The sequence below is a fragment of the Canis aureus genome, chromosome 3, assembly GCF_053574225.1.
Source record: "Canis aureus isolate CA01 chromosome 3, VMU_Caureus_v.1.0, whole genome shotgun sequence".
NCBI lineage: Eukaryota > Metazoa > Chordata > Mammalia > Carnivora > Canidae > Canis > Canis aureus.
In genome coordinates, this window is record NC_135613.1 from 20,660,999 (window position 1) to 20,685,486 (window position 24,488).

The 24,488-nt window shown below is 56.3% G+C and overlaps 1 protein-coding gene and 1 long non-coding RNA gene across 7 annotated transcripts in view; one reads left to right on the forward strand and one right to left on the reverse strand.

Annotated features, from left to right (window-relative positions):
* The first annotated feature begins 180 nt into the window (after nucleotides 1-180).
* Nucleotides 181-24,488, forward strand: part of NECAB2 (N-terminal EF-hand calcium binding protein 2) — a 29,347-nt gene continuing 5,039 nt past the window's right edge. For both annotated transcript variants that reach the window (XM_077891007.1, XM_077891008.1), the window contains exons 1-8: nucleotides 181-396; nucleotides 2,634-2,658; nucleotides 7,731-7,839; nucleotides 9,921-9,946; nucleotides 10,070-10,167; nucleotides 19,306-19,442; nucleotides 21,876-21,994; nucleotides 22,145-22,224. In XM_077891007.1, the coding sequence (XP_077747133.1) occupies nucleotides 181-396; nucleotides 2,634-2,658; nucleotides 7,731-7,839; nucleotides 9,921-9,946; nucleotides 10,070-10,167; nucleotides 19,306-19,442; nucleotides 21,876-21,994; nucleotides 22,145-22,224 (810 nt within the window). The remainder of the gene's footprint in view (nucleotides 397-2,633; nucleotides 2,659-7,730; nucleotides 7,840-9,920; nucleotides 9,947-10,069; nucleotides 10,168-19,305; nucleotides 19,443-21,875; nucleotides 21,995-22,144; nucleotides 22,225-24,488) is intronic.
* Nucleotides 16,441-23,691, reverse strand: LOC144310250 (uncharacterized). 5 transcript variants are annotated; one of them, XR_013375963.1, is made up of 4 exons: nucleotides 22,726-23,690; nucleotides 19,881-21,869; nucleotides 17,855-19,468; nucleotides 16,441-17,462 (listed from the first exon to the last, which is right to left on the reverse strand). It is a non-coding gene; the product is annotated as an uncharacterized LOC144310250 (long non-coding RNA). The 5 variants fall into 5 exon arrangements; XR_013375959.1 differs by having other exon boundaries at nucleotides 17,855-20,444; nucleotides 21,549-21,869; nucleotides 22,726-23,687; XR_013375962.1 differs by having other exon boundaries at nucleotides 21,549-21,869; nucleotides 22,726-23,682.

A 24,488-nucleotide genomic window follows, 5' to 3' on the forward strand; every position in this document is an offset into this window, starting at 1 on the left:
GGACGCGGGCACGTGGCCGGGGTCCGGGCGAGCGCCCCCCCCGCGGTGGCCGCGGCCGCGGGGCCGAGGGAGGCGGGGCGGGGCGGCGGGGCGGGGAGGGGAGGGGGCGCGCGGGGGCGGGCCGCGGGCCGGGCGGGGGTCGGCGGGCTTCCGGGCGGCGCGGGCGGGCGGGCGGGCGCGATGTGCGAGCGGGCGGCGCGCCTGTGCAGGGCCGGCGCGCACAGGCTGCTCCGGGAGCCGCCGCCGCAGGGCCGGGCGCTGGGCGGGCTGCTGCGCTGGGTGGGCGCCAGGATGGGCGAGCCCCGGGCGCCGCTCGCCCCCGCCGCCCCCGCCGCCCCCGGCCCCGCCGCCCCCGGCCCCGGCTCCCCGCGCGGGGGCACCGCGGTCATCCTGGACGTGAGTACGCGCCGGCGGCCCCCGGACCCCGCGCCCGCCCCGCGCCCCCGCCCCGCGCCCCCCGCCCCGCGACCCCGCGCCCGCACGCCCCTCCCCTGCCCCCACGCCCCCTCCGCCCCGGCTCGGGATCCCCACCTGCACCTGCTCCGAGCCGCGACCCTTCGACCCGGCCACCGCCCCCCTCCCTCGGTCCCGGCTGCGCCCTCGCCCCACCCTCCCCCTCCCGCCCCTGCCGCCTCCCGCCCCCTCCTCTCCACCCCGCCCCAGTCACTACTTCTCCGAGACCCCCTCCTGCCCGGCCCCAGGCTCCGGTGCCCCGACCCATCCTGGCCGCGGACCCGGAGCCCGCGTGTTCCCGCCCCAAAGCCCCCTCCCCGCAGCCAGCAGCTCTTGGAAAGCGAAGCCCCCTCCTGTCCCCCCTCTCAGCGGATCGGGCCACCCCCGTCTGCGGAGCCTGGACCCTCCAGCCTGAGCCGCGTCAGCCCTTCAGCCCTTCACGCCCGGGGTGGCTCAACCCCCACCCATCCGCCCGGGAGCCGAGCCACCCCCCTCTGGGAAGCCCACCTCCCCCCCCCCCCCGCCCTCTCCCCAGGAGTGGGAGGAAGCTTCTGCAGGGCGGACCGCTGGGGGAGGGGGCGTCGGGGAGGGCGAGGCGGTGGGGGCCCTGCCCCGGGCACCACCCCACCTCCCGACAGCCTGGCCGCGGCCACAGGACGTGCTTGTCCCGGGGAGGGTCCTGGGCTCCGGGGGCTTCTGGGACAGTTGTGTCTGCAGGTCTGATTGTTAGGGGGAGCGTGGATCTCCTCTCCCCCTTCCTTCCTCTCTCCTGGAACCCACAGTTGGCCCTGGGCAGAGAGGGCTGGGCAGGGAAGGGGGAGCTGGGCGGTGGGGTGCTGGAGGCTGCCCCCAGAGACATGCAGGCACGCGCACACGCACACACACTCTTGCACAGCCAGATCCTCTCTCAGGTCCCCCACAGAGTTTGTGCGGGGAAAACCGGGGCCACCCTTGCAGGGAAGCCCTGTCCAGACCCTTCCCGTTCCCAGCAGTGCGGGCAGGAGGCTCGGGGTCCTCCTGGTGCGGGTGCGGGTGCGCTCCGAGACTCCTCTCCTCTATCTAGGAGATGGAGCGATGAGTGGGGGTGGGGAGCGGACTCCTGGAGCCACCTTAGGTGGTCTGCACCATTCACTTGCTTGGCGTGGCCAGTGTGGGCACCTGCGGGGGGGACCCCAGCCCCAGAGAACTTTGCAGTGGGGAGCTGGGGTGTGGAGTGCCCAGGCGGGCAATGGGTGCTCTGCTAGTCTCCCTTCTGCCCCAGCCACGGCAGCTCCTGCTCGAGCACCCCCAGCTAGGGTTTCAGCTGAGGGAAGAGGGGGGTGATGTGTAGGAAGCCCTTTCTGAGCTGCTGCTTCAGTTTGTCACAGTCTCGAGTACTTGAAGGGATGGGGGGGACATCTGTCCTTGGCCCCAGGGCAAGCACCAAAGGTCAGATGGTCAGAGGGGTTAGTGCCTCCCCCTGCTCCTTCTGTTCACCGTGGCTCACCTTCTTCTAAAAATACCAGGAGGACTTATCTGGTCTCAGCTCAGGTTTGGGGGGGGTGGCTGTCACTCCCCCATCCCTCCCCCACCCCCTCCCCATGCAGCCAGAACCTGGCACCTGCAGCTGGCTTTCTGAGCTCTTCACGGCCTGCTTCCACCCACTCCCCCACCTGAAAAATAATCCAGTGCTGCCCCTGGCTGGCCCAGTTGCCAGGCCTGGAGGTTCCCTTAGCAGACCTCTCTGTTGACACTAAACCAACCTCCGTGGGGGGAAATCGGGGCTCCCACGGGCTTCCGAGAGGGGTGCAGCGGTATGAGGCGTGTGGTTGTGTCCGTGGGACACAGATTCCCATTGTGTGACTGAGCGTAGCACAGTGGGTGAGGCCGCGTGGACTGCTGGCTCTGCAAGCACACCCGCAAGCATGTGGATCGGTGTGAGCGTGTGTGTCCACGTGTGTGTGCGCATGTCGGCACAGAAGAAGAGTGGGTGCTGCTTCCTCGCAGGCGCCTGGGAAGGCTGTGCCTGAAGCATCCCTCCTGCCCTGGATCCCAGCGGGGGCCTCCTAGGGGAGGGGCTGCTCAGCTTCCCAGGCCCCCCTGCACCACCCCCAGGCGTGGGATCTCAAGATGAGTTGGGAGTCACTGGAGGGCGCCTGCCCCTCTGGGGCCCAGGCTGACTCCACTTCTCTTCTCTGCAGATTTTCCGCCGGGCGGACAAAAATGGTGAGTTTCCCTCCCAGGCTGTCCCCTGAACAAGGTCCTGGCTCTTTCTATCCTGACGCTTCGGGGGCAGGGACCCGGGCTTGGGACATGGACCTCCTTTTTTTTTTTTCATGGACCTCCTTGTATGTGATGGTTTCTGAAGTCAAGAAAGCCGAATCCTGGCTCTGCCCTGTGCCTCAGTTTCCCTGTCTCACAGTGGAATACACATAGTTCCTGCTTGGTAGGGATGCCACAGGGATTCAAGGAGTTGGTGTCTGTGATGCCAGGATGTCTTGCGCATAGTAGGTGCTTGGTGTACTTCAGCCCTCATGCCGCTGGGCTGGAGCAGCCCGGGTAGGGGGTGCCTAGGGAGCACCCTTGAAGGAAGCCCTCAGCCTCACTCCAGGCCCTGCCCAGGCCCTGGCACAGGTCTTCCTCACCACCACCTAATATACTCGGTGCTGTTGCTCCTGTCCTGATGATTCCGTAGTGGCCCAGAGGGTGTCAGTGACTTGCTCAGGGTCACCCAACTGCCTGAAGGCTGTGGAGCTTGTGCTGCAGATGCCTGGACCTTTCCCCACGTCAGGCATCCTCCCTAATGATGTGAGTGGCACATGGTCATGGCCACTAAGTTCATGACACGGCACCTCTCCTGACTTCAACAATCTCCCCCGTACAAGGAAGGTGGGGACCTGAGAATGACCACGTTTCCCAACGCCCCCCAAGCCTGACAGTTGCAACAAGGAGCAGCACAAATTCATGTAAACACCGTGGTCCTTATTCCTGGGGCCAGAGCAGCTCTCCGTGGGCTTTAGCCAAGACAATCCCTCTGCAGGCCTCAGGCTTCTCATCTCTAAAGTGGGGTGCTAACGCTTAACCTGCCTGTTTTCTTGGCTCTTGGGAAAATGTAGGGAGGAGATGTGAGCAGGTGGGGAGCAGATGGCCCTGGGGCCCAGCACCTCTCCTGCATGGCTGGAGGTGATGGTGGCAGCGCTAACCTGGGTCCCCAGCACCCTGTCCCTCTGACCCTGGGGGTTACTGCTGACCCTTCCCCCACCCCGGTGTTGAGAGCTAGAACATGAGGCCTTGGGGGCTGGGGGTACATAAGCCTGGCCTGGAATCAGGGCCTCAGGGTCTCTATCCCTTGCCCCCTTGCCTCCCAGGTCTCTTGGGACACGGGACTCTCAGCAGCAGTTCCATTTGGAGCAGGAAGGAGGGAGAGGGATGTGGGGGGCCTTCAGTGACCTCGAGAAGCAGTTGTGGCCTCTAGGCCCAAACAGCCTCTGAGCTTCAAGCAGGGGGCCAAGGGGCTTCATCCCTGACACAGGCGTCTCTGTGGCATCTTCAGAGCGCAGCCACCAGGGGCTGTGTGGTCACCTTCACCTGCTGGCCAGGCCCCCTGGGCAGATCGTGAGCCCCTGGCCGGTAGGAATCGGAGCTTGTCACTGTCATGGGCCTGATGCCCGGCACCCAGTGGGTCCTCAGCCAGCGTCTGTAGGCTTCCAGGTACCAGGTCTGTTCCTCGCTGAGCGCGGCTGTGCACGGCCACGGGGTGCAGCGTGAGTCTGGCCGGGGGCCCCCCATGGCGGCTGTCCGCATGGCCGTGTCTCTGTGGTACTGCTGGACATACGGCACGTGTGGACCTGGGTGCCTCATGCACCTGCTTGTTGTGGGAGGTGTGGGTGGCGCACTGGCCTCCCTTCAGGCACAGATGGGGACTCCTCCTCGTCACCTGTTGCCCTGTCAGAGGCCGTGTTTCTACCCCCTGAGCACAGCTGTGGAGGTCCCTCGACGTGGCTCTGCAGCCCCCACAGAGGCTGGGCCCGTCCTCCTGGACTTCAGGCCTTCCCAGCCACCACGAGGACCCCTGGGAGGCTGTCACCAGGGTTGATGTGGGCATGTGATGTGGGTTCCAGGGGAGCTTCCAGGGCCTGTAAGCAGGTGGAATCCCTTCTCTGTCACAGGGACTGCCGCGTTCGAGTCCTGGCACTGACACTTGCCAGCTCTGTGACCTCAGGCCTCAGTCTCCCCATCTGTAAGTGGGCATGATGACGCCGGGACCTCTCTCAGAGGGCCCTGGTGGAGCTAGCACGGAGTCCAGGCACTCGTGCCACCTGTGGGCTCGGACACCATGGTTTGCCAACAGGTTTTGGGTTCCCACCTGTGCTCCCTGGGGAGTTGCTGTGTCTGGGGGGGCTGCCAGCGGCCACCAAGCACCCACTCATCGACCTCATTGGGGCTTTACGGTGCTACTGCTGGGATCAGAAGCATCACCCTCTTTCTAGAGATGACAAAAGCCAGGCTCAGAGCTCGCAGGTGCAGGACTACAGATCCTTGGCTGGGGAGCCACGCAGGCAGTTCTGATGCCGCCCGGCCCCATTTGAGAACGCGTGTGGGTTGGGGGTTAGGAGTAGGTGTGGACGCAGGTGCAGCCAGAGCTGCACACAGCGTGCACACACTGAGCAGTTTAACACAGATGGGTGCCCGCCCTGCCCCAGGCACCCACAGGAGCGACCCGGGGGTGCAAGGTGGGGTGTGGCCTCCTGGACAAGCTTCTGGGATCCCAGGGCCAGGCACTCGGGTCTGGCCTGTGCTGGCAGCTCCCAGGGCTCGGGTTTCTTCATTGAGATAGCCCCGTCGTCACTCCTATGGGAGGCTGGGGGTCAGGGTCTGCCCACGCCTGGGGCATGAAGCCCAGACGGTGGCATGTGGCGTCCAGCGGAAGGCTGAGCGCCAGAGTGCATGTCTCTCCAGGGACATGGACATGCAGACTCCTGGCATTTGAAAGGTCACCGTGACAGAGGCTGAGCTCATGCTAATTAGCGAAGACACCTGCAAACGCTCGGGTCCTTGCTGGGAGGGAGGGGCGCCAGGCCTGCTCCTCTGATGCTACAGAGGCCTGGGTAGGAGATGTTACTTCCCTCATTAGCGGATCTGGGTTCATTAGGGCTGTGGTAGGACATTCAAGGTAAATGTCAGCCGAGAGGACTGTGCTCGGGAGGCCCGGTGGGCGTCCCAACGCCTGCTCTCCTGAAGGCAGAGGGGATGGAGGAACCTGGAGGCCGGAGGAGCTGGAAGCAGAGAGAGCCCCCGCCACCTCCCGCGCTGTGCCCGTGGCCGCCGTGACCAATCAATCACCGCCGCTTCCACTGAGTGCAGGCATGGCCTCAGCTCTTGCACACAGCCCTGGGCGGGGGCGGGGGGGGGGGTTAGGGGGCGCGGTGGGGGTCTTCTGGCCAGAAGACTCTGCCTCGGGTTGGCGTGAGAGCATGGGCTTGGGGGCCCGTTGGCTGAGGTTCTAACACCAGTTGTGATACCTTTAGCGGTTCTGTGCCTCGGTTTACCGCTCCGTGAAATGGGAGTCTTGTGAAAATTGCGTAGAAAGAGGCCCACGTGTCGTCCGTGATTCTCCGTGGTGCTTCCTTGTTTTTCTCAGCAGTCTTGTCAGAGGAAACCAGGGAAGTGTCCTCTTTTTCACAGACTAGAAAGAGCCAGCGGAGAACTTGCGTACTACGCAGCTGGTACCGGGAAGTCCTTTCCACGTGGTCTTTTCTGGGTGTGCAGGGGCGGGGCGGCTGTGTCTGGGGACAGGGGACTCTTGTATTTGAGACTTACAAACCCATTTCCCTCTGTGACTCTGAAAGTGGAGCCCGGATGTGAGGCAGCCGGGAGTTTGCACATTCATATCCCCCCCTCCCCGCCCCTGACACCGTGTGCCTGCTGGGCCAGAGGGGAGACGGGGCGGGAAACCGAGGCAAGGTGCGAGGCTGTCCCTCCGCTGAGCTTCTACTTCCGCTCTACTGGAAGCCCCTGCAGAGCTTGTGGGAGCAGAGCTAGATCATCCCGAGCCTTTAAAATACAAGAATGGGGGCGCCTGGCTGGCTCCGTTGGTTGAGCGTCGACTCTTGATTTCAGCTCAGGTCGTGATCTCGGGGTCCTGGGATCAAGGTTCGTGCAATAAGGAGTCTGCTGGAGATTCTCTCCCTCTGCCCAATCCCTCCTCCCTCCTGACCAGGAAGGGGCATCTCTTTCTAATCCACACAGGGGTGCCACGTGGGCTTGTAGGGACTTTGATTGCAGAGTGGCTAGAATAGAAGGGGGTCTGTGCTGAGGGGCTGGGGGCTTCCTTCCCTCTGACTCCCACGGCCCCCACCTCACAGGTGTGGCTCCTTTAAGGAGCAGCGGGAGCTGGGCTGAGATGGTTGAGGAGGGGGTGGTGGAGGTCCTTGCAGGAGCTCGGCAGGTGTGCCCAGGTGGAAGGAAGTTGCTGAGGCTGAGGGTGGAAGTGGGGTCTGCCTCTCCCAGAGTCACTGCCCTTCCGCTGTGAGCCCCTCCCTCAGTGACCACCCGCCCCCAGCCCAGGAGACTGCCCCCCACACACAAATGCTGGTGCCCAGGGGTCCTGCGTGTGGACGGAGAAGAGGTGCAACAGAGGGTGGGACCGTGCTGGGCCCTGGGCTGCCTGGGTGCCTCCCTCCCTTGCAGTTTGGCATCTTCACGGTTGGGTCTCTGGCGGGGTGGGAACTCCCTGCCAAGTGTCGGCAGCTGTTGCACATCAGACCGCATGAAGGTCTGGGCTCGAAAGTTTGTCATGAGGAAGGGGCAGAGGGGAAGGGGGTGTCCCTCCCCCAAGTCAGGACCTGGGTGCTGGAGTTGGAGAGCATGCAAGTATGGGGGTGGGTGGGCACTTGGAAGCAAGGGAGAATGGCCATCACACCCCGTGGCCTCCGTGCAGTGCTGCCTTAAACCGCACCCAGCTGCAGGTGGTCGGCAGGTGAGGAGAGAGGCGCACCTGCCGGAACAGGTGCTCTCCTGTAGTTGAGCGCATCAGGGACGAGCGCCCCAGCAAACTCGCTGCTGCTTGTGGTGGTTGCCGGTTTGGGGATTATCTGTAAGTGGGTGTTGAGGTGTGGGTCTGGGAATTAGCCGGATAAGTCGGCGATATTCTGTTTCCTCATTTAGTTGGGCATTCGCTGGGCGGACGGAGATGATCTGGCCGGAGTTTATCTGTTGATTTGGAAATTGTCTGGATTTGGGGGACGTCTTATCTCTTAGACACCAGCTGCTCTACCTTCTTCCTCCCTACTTTGCAGACGATGGGAAGTTGTCCTTGGAGGAATTCCAGCTCTTTTTCGCAGATGGCGTCCTCAATGAGAAGGAACTGGAGGATCTCTTTCACACCATCGACTCTGACAACACCAAGTGAGCGAAGCCCTGGTCGCTGGGGTGTCCAGGGGGTCTGGGGAGGACCGTCTTTCCCCTCAGCTAGGGCATCAGTCTCTCCTTCCCACTTCCCTGGAGGAACAGGAGATCCAGAACATCCCCACACTCACTGATCCGAAAGTCGGATCTGTTTGGCCCCCACTGGCCGGGGTGACCTGGGAAGTGGGCAGTTGGCATTGCTTTGGCAGTTTGTCCTTCCTGAGCACACGTGGCTAAGAAGGGACAGACCCTCGATCCTGCAGCACGAACACAGGGAAAGTTGGCCTCCACCTTCTGCCGACTCAGCCTAGCTCTGACCCCGGCACCTGGTGCTCCTCCGCAGTCCGACCTGAACTCCGTGACCTTGACCTCACGGCTCCTGTCTTAAACCAGACTGACCAGATACAATCCTAGCTCTGACTTTAACCTCACTCCTCTGTATCTAGCTAAACCCCACTGTAACCCCTGGAACTTGCATCTCAGAGCTAAAAACTCTGGCCTAAGCCATCCCTAAGTCACGCAAAGTGCTCATTCTATTGTTCTACTCACAGGTATGCGACCCCACGACCTCACCCCCTGCCCCCCACCCCCACAGGATTCCCAAAGCAGGATGAGGCCCAGCCCCCTTCTCTGCCCCTCAGTGGGTCACCTTCCTCGGGCCCACACAGGCCCACTGGGAACCAGAGTTCCGAGGGTGCTGCTTGGAGCAGATTTGATGAGTTGGGGTCCCCTGAGACAGGCTGGAGGTGGTCTGGACAAGATGCTGCCTCCAGGCCTGCTTGCAAGGGACACAGCACAATCAGTGATGGCCTGGACCAGAGGTTGGGACCGAGAGTGTCCTGGGAGGCACAGGCTGGGGACCAGGGTGGGCAGGTGTCCCTGTCCGGGGAAGGCCACTTGAAACTGCTTCCTGCCCTTCCTGCCGTAGACCCAGTGAAGGGCTTTGCTTCTGCAAACAGATGGAGGTTTCTGAGTGGTTCCTGCAGCGCCCCCAGGGAGCTCTGAAAGGGCTAAGCACAAGCCTCTTGGTTTACTCATTTTCATGGTGCCTTTTGTGTTGAGCCAGCTGGGCAGGTGGGAAAGGAGGCTTTGGTTGGAGAGTTTAACCAATGAGTGTGTGACCTCACAGAAGGTCAGAACTCTAAAGACTTTAGTATTATCCTCTCCAGCATCCCCATTCATTCTTTGGGATGCTGAACAGGCTTTTTGCCCAGAACAGTTCACATGGATCAGAAAGTACTAGTAAAATCCTAGTTTAAGCACAATTAAACAAGCTTCCTTTCTGCAGGACTTATCAGAATATCTAATATGTGATGTGAATTGGAGGAAGCTCCAAGACAGAGCTTCCAAAGCCTCTGAATGTAGAAGCATCTTACTGAACTCGGGGTTCCAGGAGCTCTCTAACCCAGGGCAGCCCCTCCTCTCTCAGGGAACTGTGGCCCAGAAAGGGCCAGGTTATCAGAACCTGCACAGACACTCAGGTCCCCGGCATCTGATGCTAGCACCCTGCACTACTATGTCTCTGTTCTGAGGCTGCTACACGCAGCTTCTCCAGCATGGGTGGCATTCTGGTGCCCAGTCTCCTCCGAGGAAGGACATTATCCTCTTGCGTTGTAGGAATGGGGATGAGGAGGGCTGTCCCAGGACCCAAAGGTAGGGAGGCCCCGGGGCAGCCTACACTGGTCTTGGGCCCCCCACCTTCTGTCCCGTTCCCTCTCGTCTCCCAGCCCCGGCCTAGCCATGTTTCGGGTCCCCGAACAGCTCGTGACACAGGGGGTGGGGAGGGGCACAGAGAGGAAGGTGGTGGGGCCAGAGAATACACAGGTGTGGGTCCCTGCTCTGTCCTTGGGAGGGGCGTCATCCTTGACCTGCTGCAACCTCACCTGCAGAGCAGGGTTCACAGGGCCAGCCCAGCACGTGGGGTGGACAAGAGAGAGAGAAAGAGAGAGAGAGAGAGATTGTGCACACATGCACACACTTGAGCAGCAGGCACTTCACCAGCCCGGCCGTGCATGCTGCGGAGGGGGAGGGCGGGTGGGACGGGACAGGCCTGACCCAAGTCTCCCTTCTTCTCTCTGCAGCCACGTGGACACCAAGGAGCTGTGTGGTAGGTGCCCACCTCTGCAGGGACCAGGACCCGGGTGGTGGGATGGGACTTGGGGGAGTGACGGGGGCACAGGTGGGATCCTCCTCATCCTCTGCCCCTGACCTTTGCTTTGCCTTCCGTCAGATTACTTTGTGGAGCACATGGGGGATTATGAGGACGTCTTGGCCTCCCTGGAGACCTTGAATCACTCCGTCCTGAAGGCCATGGGTTACACCAAGAAGGTGAGAGGGTGTGGGTGGCCCCTGGGGCTCCAAGGCCTCAGTGCTGGTTTGGTTTCTTCCAGGATGTCCTCACCCAAAGGGGCCCTGGATGTGTGATGCCGAGGGTTTGCGTGGGTCTGGCTCTGGGGTAGGCTTTGCTCGGGGCACCCAGAGGGGGCTGATAGACACTGTGAAGTGGATGGAATGGCTTGGTGAATGGCCTAGTCCTGTGGTGTCTGGTTGGGAGCAAGAGGCCCTTGCGTGGAACTGGGCAGAGTCTAGGTGCGCAGTCCTAGAGAGGGGGCGGCGGCCTCGCTGAGCCCTCCGGCATCCTGGGGTGGGTGGGGGACCCGGCAGTCTGGCACCTTCTGTAGCAGAGTTACAGGATGGGGTCCTGCATCTGCATCTGACTCAGCCTCTGGCGTGAGAACTGTGTCCAGGCAGCAGGGCCATTAGGAATGTGGGGAGCAGGCCCAGGGCAGGGTCCCCCGTGTGTTCCGGAGAGAGGTCTTGGAGGTGGCCCAGCGGCTCTGCCCACAGTCCCGTCACCGCTGTGGGCACGTGGGCCCTGGAGGAGGACGGAAGGCAGGGAGCCAGGCCCGAGGTGGGGGCTGGGTGTTGTGCCGTCTCTGTTGAAGTTCACTGGCAGAGGCAGCCCGTTCCCTGTTCCGAGCCTCGGTCTGCACCCCACTGGGCCGGCGGCTGCTGAAAAGGCAGGCATCTGAGGAAGAGGTGCACACAGAGCTTGCTGAGACCCACAATGGCTGGCCCTGGGGGTAGTCACTGCCACTCCGTCACTGCCACTGTCACCAGCCCCATTTCATAGCTATGGAAACAGGCTCGGAAGAGGGACCCTGCAGAGTTGTAGCTGGATGGCCGTTGGCTGAACGAACCATTGCTGGCTGAAATGAGAGGAGATGCTGAGGCAGGGACCTGGCGGGTGGTCTGGGGCACGGTTGTGGACTCTGCACCTGCCCAGGGGCAACAGGAGGGCCGTTCAGCTGGGAGGGGGACAGCAACTGAGCGAGGCATGCAGGGAGAGAGTGGGGAGCAGGATGCAGACCTGGCTGAAGGACCCTGAGCCAGCCCCTTCCCGCTGTGAACCTCAGCTTCTCCATCTGCAGAATCCAGCCAGTGTTTACCTTAGGGTCCTCAGTGGGGAATGAATTCATTAAGGTCTCTGAGCTGCTTAGCACAGCACTTGGCACGGAGCAGAGGTGACTCTTTCATCATTAGCCCAGACAGAAGCAAGACGACGTTTTTTGTCAAATGGTAGCAGTTACTGCTCTGCACGGATCAGAGAATCCCCTTCCTCCTATAGGTCTCAGGAAAGCGAGGCCTGATCCCAAGCCTCCCCGAACCCACGTTCCCATTCCTGTCCTCGCATCCTGCTAGCACAAGTCTTGGATTTTCAGAACATATTTTAAAGACTGTGTAAGACCAGTTGCCTGTCATTGTTCATCTGCCTGGACTTTCTGTTGGACGTTCTGAACGTATCAGGTGGGTGGTGGGTGGCAAGGGAGCGTGGAAAGACCCCAGACTCTAGAATCCCTGCGGGGACCAGAGTATGAGCCCAGCTCCGCTCCCGATGGCCTGTGTCCCCCGGGGCTCCTCGAGGCAGAGGCACTTCCCTGCCATGTCATCTCGAGGCGTTACTGCCGTGCACAGTTACTTCTTGGTCTGTGGTCACAACTCTTCAGAGGGGCCACCAAATTCTCCATCGGGGAGAGGATTTTGGCACCTACCAACCCCACTCGGGCCAGTTTGGGAGTTTCCGATCTCGGAAAGAGTGTGCACGCCGTGTTCAGTGCAGCCTTGGGGTGTTTCTGGCCGTGATGGTTTCTGCAGCAGCGGTGGGCATTCCTTTTGTTTGCAGAGTTTTGGTTGTAGAAATGCAACTTGATTATTTCCAATGCTTCACTGATACCATCGATCTGTGTTGACACGTTTGCACTTTTTTTTTTTTAAGATTTATTAATTTGAGAGATAATGAGAGAGGTCACAGGTGGGAAGGGGTGGAGAAAGCAGCAGACTCTCCGCTGAGCAGCGGGGAGCGCGATGCGGGACTCGATCCCAGGACCTCAGGATCATGATTGGAGCCGAAGGCAGACGCTTCACCGCCAGAGCCCCGTAGGCGCCCTCGTTGGCTTTGTCAGTCGGCAGTGCTGGCCTGAGGTGGGCTCCTGGCCTGTGGTCCTCTCCCCTCTCTCTCCTGCCCCGCCGTGTCCCCCCCACGTTCCGAGGCCCCGTGCTGCTGCTCCTGCATCACGCATCCTTGTTTGGCTCGTGATTTTCAAGTGCTTCTCTCCTGTATTTCTCCACTAATGACAATATTAATACCACATCTTATTTTTAGAATCCTCTTCAGCCTGTTAAAAAATATATGTATTTTTGCCTTCCCTTCGTTGAATTTCGTCTTAGGAGGTGGTAGTGAATTTTTTAAATTGCGTCTCTGATGACGTGATTTTTCCTCAGCGATTGATGGGGTGGATTCTATTCTTAGAGTCTCTCCTGTTGAAGGATCCTGCCCTTCCTGTGATGAACCCCAACTGGCGCCCGAGCCCTCCCGCCAGCCGAGCGCTTGCTCTTGGAAATTGAGGCTGGACCTTCATTTGGGAGTGAATTGTAGGTGGTTTTGAGTATCTGCTGGGAGGGAATCAGCTTCTCTATCACAGAATCCTTTATCTGTTCAAAAAGAGAGAGAAGGTATCCCTGAGGCCAGGGTCGAGGTCCTAAGCAGGGGAGGGGAATATTTTCAGAGATGTTTCAAGGTCAATCCTAGTTTCAGTGAAGCATTTTACTTTTTTGTGTCCATTTCAGTGTAGTGTTAAACAAGACTGGCGTGGACGCGTTCAGCTTCGTGATCAGTCATGCATAGTATGTTGTTGAATTTTTTTAATTCTAAAACCTTATTTGAGGCAGAACAGGTACTTCATGAAGATTAAGTTCAACGAAACATCTGCGTTTATAGCTCAAGCCTCGTTTTAATTTTTGTCCTGTTTTGCTACATTTAAAAATCTTATATTAGACAGTTTTTCCTTTTTTTTTTTTTTTTTTTAAAGATTTTATTACTGAAGCATCTGGGTGGCTCAGACGGTGGAGCGTCTGCCTTCAGCTCAGGTCATGATCTCAGGGTTCTGGGTTCTCTGCTCAGCCTGCTCTTTCCTCTGCCCCCCACTTGTACTTACTCTCAATATCTTTTAAAAAATAAAAAATTGTATTATTTATTTTAGAAAGAGAGTGGGAGGAGGGGCAGAGGGGGACAGGGAGAAAATCTCCAGGAGACTTCTCACTGAGTGCCAAGTACAACAAGGGACTCGGTCCAGGACCCTGAGATCATGACCTGAGCCGAAATCAAGAGTCAGATGCTTCACCAGCAGAGCCCTCCAGGCGCCTTGGTTTTGCCTCTTTTAGTTTCTAGTAATCAGCTCCTTGACACGTTTCTTTAAATTTCCCCATATTTTCTACTGTGTCTAGTTTTCAGCCTTTTTGCCTTCTTCCTACATCCTCACGCTGGTGGTTGCTGCACCTTCTTTTTTTTTTTCTTAAGATTTTATTTATTCATGAGAGACACAGAGAGAGAGGCAGAGACACAGGCAAAGGGAGAAGTAGGCTCCATGCAGGGAGCCCGATGTGGGACTCGATCCCAGGACGCCGGGATCACACCCTGAGCTGAGGGCAAGCGCTCAACCACTCAGCCACCCAGGCGCCCCCTGCTCTTCTTTTCTGCATGTGACATGCAATGCTTCCATTCTTTTGATAACTAAGTTTGACGTTTTAAACCTTTGATGATCTCCCTGCAGCCATAATTCTTTTTTTTTTAAGAATTTATTTTTTAAAAAGAGAATTTATTTATTTATTTATTTATTTATTTATTTATTTATTTATTTATTTATTTATTTATTTATTTAAAACACAGAGAGGCAGAGGGAGAAGCAGGCTCCCTGCAGGAATCCCGAAGCGAGACTTGAGCGGTTTGGATTATGACCTCATGGATGCTGGAAATGTGCATTGTACTCTCCAGAATGAAATCTGAAAATGTCATCCCTTCTGGATTAGGACGTGTGTATGACTAAAAGATGCATTGTAAAGACATGATTGTAAAGAAGGGACACCATGTCTCTCAGACAAATGTCAAATGCACGTGTTCTCTCTTTTTTGTCAGCCCCAGCATTTTTGCTTATGTTACACGTGTGAATAACATCACCAGTCATTCCTTAAGTTTTGGTTTCCAAATTCAGGAAATCACAAGGCTTTTTTTTTTTTTTTTTTTTTTTTTTGTCTCCAAGATAAGAATTTTCTCCAATAATTTTAATCCCAGAAATACAGAGTTCACATCACTCATTTATATCTACTTGGGTTGGGTGTACGATTTTTCGCACAAAATCTTTATATCATGTACTATATTGTCTCTACTAATTTAAAAAGGTATTCATGACCTAATTTACGATCCTATTTCAATGACTGAATAATCAAAATAAAGTTAAGAGTTATTTTTGTTATTCGTCTTACCTTTCTACTCTCTGTAGAGGGAATACGAATATTTTAAAGGACTCCCGAATTAGTGTGAGAACGGGTAAGATGTCACAGCCAACTCAAAAGGGAAATTCAAAGAACACACCATCTTTTAGAAGCAACCAGGAATTCTGGAATGAATTTGTGAATAAATACAGAACTAGCCACTGTGCCCAGTGACAGTGACAGTCACTTGCGTGCTGCCAGTCAAAATTCATGTGTGCTTCTGTGGATGAGAATTATTTGCAATATCATCATTATTCTACATTTTGCAGAGTTTTAAAAGTAGCTCCAAAACAAGGAAGATTCTGTGAGCCCAGAGGGTGTACCAGACAGGAGACCCAGTAATCTTTCTTGGCCATTTTAAACACTTTCACACTTTCCTGACAATGTGCTTTCCATCCCTGTTGATTATTAATTTATTAGGGCACAGCAATGAGCTATTTTGTCACACTAAAGTATTTAATCTCTCTATTTTTAATGTTTTCCTTTACTAATTTTTTTGGTCATGTTGTTTGATACATATGGACTTTTGCTGTGTTTTTAATATATAAATGGTCAATTTGCAAAATTTAGGAAATAGAGAAAAGTATGAAGAGTTTTGAATCATTTCTAACTTCCACTGGTCCTCACCACTGATAACATGCTACCTTATGTTTTCATTGCCTCTGAGCCTTTTGTTCCCAAGTGTGTTTAATATGCTTAATATCATTCCTGTACAAAAACTTATTTTTTTGCTTTTCTCCCACCTAATATTTTAACACTTTCCCTGGGTTATTAAAGCTGTCCAGAAGCATCTTTTAAAATATTCATATTTAAATGTATTTGCTCTTCTTCTGTTTGGGGCATAATAGATTATTACCAGGTTTCGGCTGCTAGGAATACTACACTAACCTGGGGACATAAGCCTTTATGCACATGTGCGTGATTCCTTCAGGATAGATGATCAAAAGTGGAATTACTGGGTCAGAGAATATGAGCCGTGCAAGGCTCTTGATCTGAAGCGAAAGTGCTGTGTGAAGTGGCTGTGTCCATCCGAATCCCCATCGCCGTGTTTATAGCACTTTGCTGTCTCTCATCCCATGAGGGTTCGGTAACGTCCTGCCCTTGCTCTGCAAGATTTCCCCATCCTGTTCTGACCCTTCTTATCTAGTGCGATATTGTGGCCTCTAAATCCCGTCTTTGAGCAATATTGCAGCTTGTCCCATTCATTTGACCAAATGTGGTGGCAGGATTTTTGCACAAACCTTTCTTTGTGAATCTTCTGGTGCTGTTTTGGTTTCGAGGCGCCTCCGTTTGGATCTGGTTGCGTCAGATCTGGGAGTGTGTGTTTCCAGGAGGGACTCAGGCTGCTGTCTGCTTGTCTTTATTGTTGTCATCTGTCTGTCTGCTCCGGCAGGACAGCTGTTATCCTCTAGGCTTCCCATCTTGTGTGCTTCCTTTGTCCCCTTGATGTTTTACCTTTGGAAGGTCAGCTTTCTTAATAGTATTGATTGTGATTTCTATGGTAAATATTGTAGCTTTCGTTTCACTGGCGACTTCTAAGACGGGCAGGAGTGCTCTGAATCCTGCTTTTATACCTAGCTAGTAAAAAACACTTCCTTTTGTTCAATTAAAGGAAATTAGAGATTTCCAGATGTTTTTTCCATACTTTTACCCTCTTTATTAACATAATCCAATGTGATTAAAATTAACCTATTATTGATTGTTTTCATTTCCTAATCTCTATAACGTGAAATTTTTTTAAAGGATTTTATTTATTTATTCATGAGAGACACACACAGAGAGAGAGAGGCAGAGACACAGGCAGAGGGAGAAGCAGACTCCATGCAGGGAGCCCGACGTGGGACTCGATCCCAGGTCTCCAGGATCACGCCCTGGGCTGAAGGCGGCGCTAAACCACTGAGCCACCAGAGCTGCCCTATAATGTGAAATTTAATTTGAGTGATCACTGCTACTTCTTTTCACAACTTCCCTAATCAAGAGTTTTATTGTTTTTTTTTCTTTTTTTAAGATTTAATCTATTTATTTATGAGAGACACAGGCAGAGGGAGAAGCAGGCTCCACGCAGAGAGCCTGATTTGGGACCTGATCCCGGGACTCCAGGATCACGCCCTGAGCCAAAGGCAGACACTCAACCGCTGAGCCACCTGGGCGTCCCAAGAGTCCTTTGACTCCACCCTAGATTTTTAAGGGGAATTCTCGGCTTTGTTTGCTGAAAAGGTGCTCATCTGGGAGCATTTCAAAGAATTGCAGATTTCTTTCCTTTTTTAAGATTTTATTTATTGGAGAGGGAGAAGCAGGCTCCCCACTGAGCAGGAGCCTGGGATCATGACCCAAGCCAAAGGCAGACACTTAACTGAGTGAGCCACCCAGGTGCCCCGAGGTTTGCAGATTTCTGAGTGTGTCCCTGTCCTCATGCAGATGAGCCGTGTGTCCGCTGGGTACAGAATTCCCAGATCGGATCCTTTCCCTCTGGAGTCTGTGGAGTTTGTCTCTTGGCTTAGGCATCGATCATGGTGGAGGAGAAATCTGTGAAAGCTGCGTGTTCATTCCTTTGAAAATAACTTGTCTTTTTGGAATTCAGCTAAGCAGTTACACTCGTGGATCTTTGCAACCTCAGCCACTGGTCTGGCTGCTTCTAATACACTTACTTCAACTCATTTTTCTGCCCGCTGGCTTTTAGCAGGCTTTCTCTTTGCATTTAAATTTCTTACCAGACCATAGCTTCTTGTTCTTGTCGGCCATTCATTTGTCCAGGGCCCATTGATCCCTGGATTGACTACGGTTTCAGCCGTTTGCTAGGGAGGATAATCAGTAATTGAAATGCATTAGGTGACCAGAACCTCATCTACCTTCTGCCACAGATTCACTGTGTGTTGGGGCCTGTCTCCAGCGTTGGCATGGGACGTCCCCCTCACACATCTCCCTGTGCGTGTGCCTGCCTCTCCCACCCCTACCTCTGTTTCCCTCTCTGTCTCTGGTGGTGGTTCCTTTGTACACTCATTGCTAATTAATTCCCAGTCAGAGTGATGGATGGCTTAATTTGCTTTCCTTGAAAGCCCGGTTTTCCCTGGCCTTGCCAGAGCCTGGGCAGCTGGCTCGGGAGGGTGGGGTCTTGGCAGAGGAGGTGGGAGAGCTGCACAGGGTTTTGGGGTCCAGCGTCCCCAACACAGTGCCATTGGATCCTTACCGTCCTTGTGTGGCCTGGCCAAGTCAGAACCTTCTCAGTGCCCCTGAAAGCCTTCCGAAGCCAAGGGAATCTCAGCTGGATCCTAAAGCCTTGAGAAATGTCTTTGTCGCAGACTCTTGACAGAAGGGGAGATTCTCACAACACAGAGCGAGGTCTGTGGAAACTCTCTTCCTCCTTCTTTCCCCCACAGTTTCTCTCCTCGTGGCCTCTGAATCCTCCTCTCTCAGTCCATCCCAGGCTCTCCACTGACTCCCTCCTTCTGAGACCAAGTCTCCGGCATTCTCTGGAGAGGAGCCAGTTGAACCTCTCTGGTTGCTTTTGAGTCTTTCATTTCTCTGAGTTGCATCATGAAGGGTCAGGAGCCCAAGGGATCCTTCTTGGAGGAAGGAGGGGAACGGGGTTGTGTCATACTTCATCCCTGTCAACAAGAACATCAGGAACATCACCACCAATGAGCTTGCTTATCACCACCACCCCCACCAGCATCGTCTTCACCACCACATCACTGTCCTCATCACTGCCATCATCACTGTTGTCATCTTCATCACCATCACTATCCTTACTATCACTGCCACTATCATCACCATCATCGTCACTGCCATCATCTTCATCACGACCACAACTTCATCACCATCACTGCCACTATCATCATCACCACTGCCATCACCACCATCACCATAATTATCGGTGTCATTGTCTTCATTGTCACCATCATAGTCATTGTCATCACCTTCATAACCACCACAACCATTATCATCATCTGCTGTTGTCATGTTCATCCCCACCATCCTCCTCATCACCATCAATCGTCATCATCATCATCACTAGTATCAACATGGATGGTGACATCATCCATATCATCATCATTGTCGTCATCTTTATCATAGCAGTTACAATTCATTATTTGCTATGACAGGTACTACGTTGGGCATTTTATTTTTTTAAGATTTATTTATTTATTTGACACAGCATGAGCAACAGGGAGGAGCAAGGGGAGAGGGAGAAGCAGACTCCCCACTAAACAGCCCGAGGCGGGACTTGATCTCAGGACACATGATCTCAGATCATGACCTGAGCCAAAGGCAGATGCTTCACTGACTGAGCCCCCTAGGTACCCCACATTGAGCATTTTCTCTACGTTTTGTCATCCAGTCATCTGTGTAACCTTGTAAGATAGACACTAGAGCGACTCCTGTCATGGTCGCAGAGGTCAGGAGCTAGTATGTGGTGAAGCCAGGGCTCCAGCCTCCATCTCTTAATCCATAGCCCCCACCCTGGTGCAGGAGCCCTACAGTGTCCAAGATGCAAGAGGTGCCGGGGTCCCTGTTTCATCCTGTGAGGCAGAGACACCGACCCCAAGTGCACACCCAGCTCTATGCCAGACCCCAAACCTAAATCCTTTCTCTGACCCCTTTCCCTTTCTGGGCCCTTCCCTTCCCTCCCCGCCACAGGTGTACGAGGGCGGGAGCCACGTGGACCAGTTTGTGACACGCTTTCTTCTGAAGGAGACGGCCAATCAGATCCAGTCGCTGCTGAGCTCTGTGGAGAGTGCAGTGGAGGCCATTGAAGAGCAGACCAGCCAGATCCGGTGCGTCACTGGGACCACAGTGTCACCTGGGGACATGTCACATATGCACACAGCAGCCTGCTTCCAGGGACCATTTGTGTGCTTGGGGGCTGGGGACCTTGGGCAAGGGGCTACACCTCTCTGTGCCTCTTTGTCCCCAGCTCTGAAGTGGGGACCATTATACACCTACCTCTTCAGTGACTGTGGGTTGAATGAGACGGCATATGTGCAGAATGATGCCGGGTGTGTGTGCATAACTTGCGTGCACCGTGTACACACGTCGAGTTAAGACTGTTCCCTAGACTCATCGATTGTACCACTCACGTTATTGTTTGCCTAAGACTATTCTATTATTTGCCTTATTTTTGAAAGCTGGAAATCAGTTTAGGAAGCTACGTGGTTACCACAAGTGGAGAGATTTCCACGTGCCATAAATGAAGTAGCTATAAAACCAAGCACCTGTGGTTGCAGACAGTCGCAGAAGCCCGGGGCCTGGCCTCCCTCCATCTGTTAGGAGGAGAGACTGGGGAAGCCAAGAGAGGCCTGGAAGAAAGAGTAGCACCAAATCCTGACTCTCTCTGCAGGATTGAAGAGAAGCAAAGTGAATTAAGTGACCGAGGGCCTTGTTTGTGTGTCAAAGCCAAGGAAAAGCATGTGTGTTGGGAAGGCCAGCCTGGGGTCCAGAGAGGAGCAGTTCTCCCTCCAGGCCAGCCCCTGGTCCCCCTCACTTTTGCTCTGTCCCAAGTTGAGACAAACCCCTCTCTGCCCTTCTTTCCAGAACAGCCAGTGCATCTGGTGCAGAGGGGACACAAAGAGGTAGAGATAGACAGGAACAAGAGCCAGGCGTCTACACTGCTGGGCCCGGTGTGCCATTCCCAGATGGGGGCTCGGTGGGGCCAGGGTGAGGGTGGTTGATGTGTCGGGGTTTGAGCAGGTGATTCTTGGCTGCTGAGGGCTGGTCCCAACCAGATAGGATTGCAAAGGCTGTTCAGTGATGCTGTTCCCAAGATTTGTTTGGAGCATCTGTGGGCAAATTATGTGGGAAATGGAAAATGCAGATCCCTGGCCTCGGCCATGCCTGCAGGTTGGGAGTCCCTGGGAGCCGAGCCCAGAACTCCACATTCGCGCTCAGCCTTGTGATTCTGAGGGTCCCCAAGGTGAACAGCCACCGCTCTGGAGGCTGACACAGAGATTTCCTGCATTTTTTGGTCACTATCTTGATTAAAAAGTTCATGTGTTCCTCCTGCTGTAGAATAGATAGGCTGCTGCCCGATGGTGGCGAGTCTCCTGCCCTGTGCCGGGTCCACCCCGTGTCAGCACGTACACCTGCGCATCCCGTGTTGGGACTTTCCTTTGGGACTTTGGCAGTGGGAGTGGCGCTCCTCGAGGGGGAGGAGCCACATCTCCACATGCACTCCTACCTCAAAGTGCCCCAAATCTCAGCTCGTGTGTCTCTGGGCTGCCAGCCTCCTCCGGCTACTCTGTCTGGGCACAAGCCACTGGTCCAAAGCCTGCAGCCCCTGTGGGACTCCTGCTGCACACATGTCTGAGGGCCACGCTGAATTCGTGGAGCGTCAGGATTGACCCCTCAAAGACTCCGCCAGCCTCCCCCTCCCAAAGACTTGGGGTGGCCCTGCTGCACCCAGGAGAGGCTTGCTGAGCTTTCAGGGTCATAGGAGACAAAGCCCAGAATGCACCAGGGCAGAAGGGGAGCCAGGAACGGGGTGCAATGGCTGTGTGCACAGACGTGTGTGGGTGTATTTGTGTGTCTGTGGTGAGTTTTCCAACATCTCTTTGCACATGGGCATTTGGCCCTTCACTGAGCACTGGTGGAGTCCCCACTGCTGTGCCAGGCACAGTGCTTGGAGAGCTGTGTGTGCCTGTCGGGCGTGTGCGGGCTGTGCACCTGTGTGTGCGTCAAGTGCATGGGGACAGGAACTGAGTCTAGGCCCCTCTCTCTAGGGCCTGCCTGCGGTCAGGAGCAGATTGTTCTGTGCTCTTACATGCCTTCTCTGGACTGTGTTTTCGGGCTCCCTTTGAGGGGGTACAGACCCAGGCTCCCCCCAACCCACAGGGCTGCCAACACGGATGGCTCCCAGGGAGGCAGGGAGGGGAAGCATCGCTTACACGGTAGGACGGGAGCCCGGCTCAGTGTCAGCCCTGGAATGGGGCCTTCTGGGGAAACAGAGCCTGGGCTGTGCGGTCCTAGATGCCAGTAAATTCGGATCCCGACCGTCCTGCGAGCTGTGTGGTCTTGGTGAGGTTACCTGCCTGTGAGCTTCATTTACTCCTCCAGGAAACCAAGGCCGTTGCGCCCACTTCCAGGAATGGGGATCCACCGGGTAAACTGAGGCCAGATCGGCTCACGGCCAGTGCGTCATGTTTGCCAAAGTTGAGAGAGGCCAGGTCCTGCGGCCTCCCTCATGTGTGTGTGTTTCCTCCATCACACTGCAGACAGAACCACAGCAAACCCAGCTCCAGTACAGTGGAGACCCGGTATGGAAGCACTGCCTCCCCACACCCCCCCAACCCCAAGCTGGGAGCCGTGGAACCAGGGAAGAGTCCTCCATCTGGTGAGAGCATGTGGCCTGGGGTGGGGAGCACTGGTGGTGGGCAGTGGTCTTCCAGGGACTCTGATGGTTGGACTGGGTGGGCTGAGGGCTCCCCTCCCCTGCCCCGGCCTCACCCTGCCCATCAGCAGCATCTCTGTTCCTTTTTCCCAGTCATCCTGGACCCTAAGGAGGAGGGCCTGGAGGCCCAGATCAGCCGCTTGGCAGAGCTGATAGGACGGCTGGAGAGTAAGGTAAGCCTGCAGGCCCTCGCCCCTCTGCCCCTCCGCCCCTCCGCCCTGCCCCAGGTGAGTGCAGGGTAGTGCAGGGTCAGGCCTGGAGTCCAGGCAGGGGCCAGGGAGCCCTGGAAAGGACATCACCCAGGGGGCATGTGGGAAAGCAGAACAAGACTGGGGGAACACGATCCTCGCTCATACCTGCCCGGGGAGGGGTGTGGGGGAGCAGGGGAGCAGTCACTGGGCTGGGGGCAGCCGGGAGGGGCATCTCTAGGAGCAGGAAGGAGTCAGCAGGGGGAGGGGGACTGGGGGACCAGGCTTCCTGCAGCTTTGCTCTAAGGTGGGTCTGGCCTGGGCAGGTGATGCCAAAAGGCGGTGGGTGAAGGACGGCGACGTCCTGGGGGAGCGTAGAGACATCCCGGTGACCAGTGGCTTTCCTGATTTGGCACGTCCACGGGTCAGAACGTGGTACGGAATCCCACCTTCAGAGATGGTTTGGGCTCAGTAGGTCCCGGGTACCTTGGTTGGTCTCCCCTGGGGGCCAGAACCCGTAGGGCAGGTGGGGCCGAGTCTTCTGTGGGGCTGAACCTGGAAGTCTGCGTGAGGCTGCGGGCGGGGCCGCTTCCCCGGGGCTGGCTTCTCCCGCTGCTGCGCCCTCCGTGTCCTCCTCTCCTCCTGAGGACAAAGGTCATGCTGGACCAGGGCCCACCCATGTGACCTCACCTTAATTACCTCTTCGGGGGCCCTGTTTCCCAACATAGTCACGTTCTCAGGTGCCGGGGAATAGGGTTTGACATAGGACTTTGGAGAGGAAACAGTTCAGCCCGTGACAGTGGCCGCTGGTGGGCAGGATAACAGGTGGCCTCGAGGTTTCCCAAGGGGCGCAGGTATCTGCGCGCCTGTTTGAATCCTGTCCTGTCCGTGCCACTTAGCTGTGTGCCCCTGGGCCAGTCACGTCCCCTCTCTGAGCCTCGGAGTCCTGCTCTAGCCGCGAGGAACGTTCAGGATAGCTCTCCTCCCGGCGTTGTTGCGAGGATTCCAGAAAGCCAAGTGTCCATGGCCCAGCCGGCGCCCGCCGCGCAGTGAGCATCTGCCCTGAGCAATTGTTAGCAAGGCTTCCCGGATACACTTGTCAGCCTGCGCGACCCAGGTCGCCGCTACGTCCGAGCTGTGCCGTTGCAGCCACTCTACGGTTCTCCTACTTCTCTGCGTTTTTTACATCTTTGGCAAAAGGGCCAAAAAGTACTTTGGTTGGGTTTGGGGGGTTCCGAGGATTCGTGGGGGCGGGGCTCCCCGCGCAGAGGGAGGCTGAGGCAGGAGGCGGTGAGTCACCTGCAGGCGGAGGCCCGGGGTGGGATCCCCCCTCCACAAGCCGGCCGCTGCGTGGGAGCCTGGGACCCGAGGCCCGGTTGTCATAACAACGCGGAGCGCCTCGGGAGGGAGGTTCTTTGAAGCTTATTTTTAGCCTCCCGTCGCCTTAACAACCGCTGGCTGGAGACCCGAGCACCTGGGTGTCCTGGAGACTCTGATTGGTCCAGGCCGCCCGCGGGAGCCAATCTGGGGCCGGCAGGGGCCCCGCCCTCCGCGTGCCACCTGCGTGCACCTGGGGGCTGTGCCTGGGTGGGTGGGGCTGATGGGCGCAGGGCTGGGTGCCTCTGCACGGGGCCCCCACACGCCCCCAAATCCTCGCCCTCCCGTGGCCCTGCAGGCCGGGAGAAGCCAGCGGAACCAGTGCAGCCCCCGCCTCTGGGGGCAACCCCCCTCCAAGGTTGTAAAAGGATGGAACTTGCCCCTGCCAGGCACACCTTGGCCACCTGTAGAGCTCTTTGCAGCCCGAGTCTCTGAGAAGTCAGTACTTAATGCAGGAGCAGCTGTGGAGATCGTGAGGGCCCGCATGGGTACCTGCAGAAGGAGCATGCAGGGCCCCGTGTTCAGACATGAAGAATTTCCAGGTGGTGGTGGCTGCACAGGGTCTCGTGCGCAGTTACCATTGTTTCCCTTAACCAGCCGGGGTGCCGCCTCCACACGAGAGAGGACAGACTCAGGTCTGTGTGCCAGAGACACAGGCTGTCCTCGTGGAGGGATGGACAGGGATGACACAAAGGTGGCCTTTATTGGGGTACCCATGTCGAAAAGGAATAATGAATTTGTGGGTCAGGAGGAGAGGCCCTGGCTTCGAAGACAGGCTCCAGCTCTAGCCCCGCTGCTGTGGCCCTTGGAGCCCAGGTCCTCGGCTGTGGGACCTTGAGCGTGTCCAGCACGTACTCTGTTCTAGACACGGG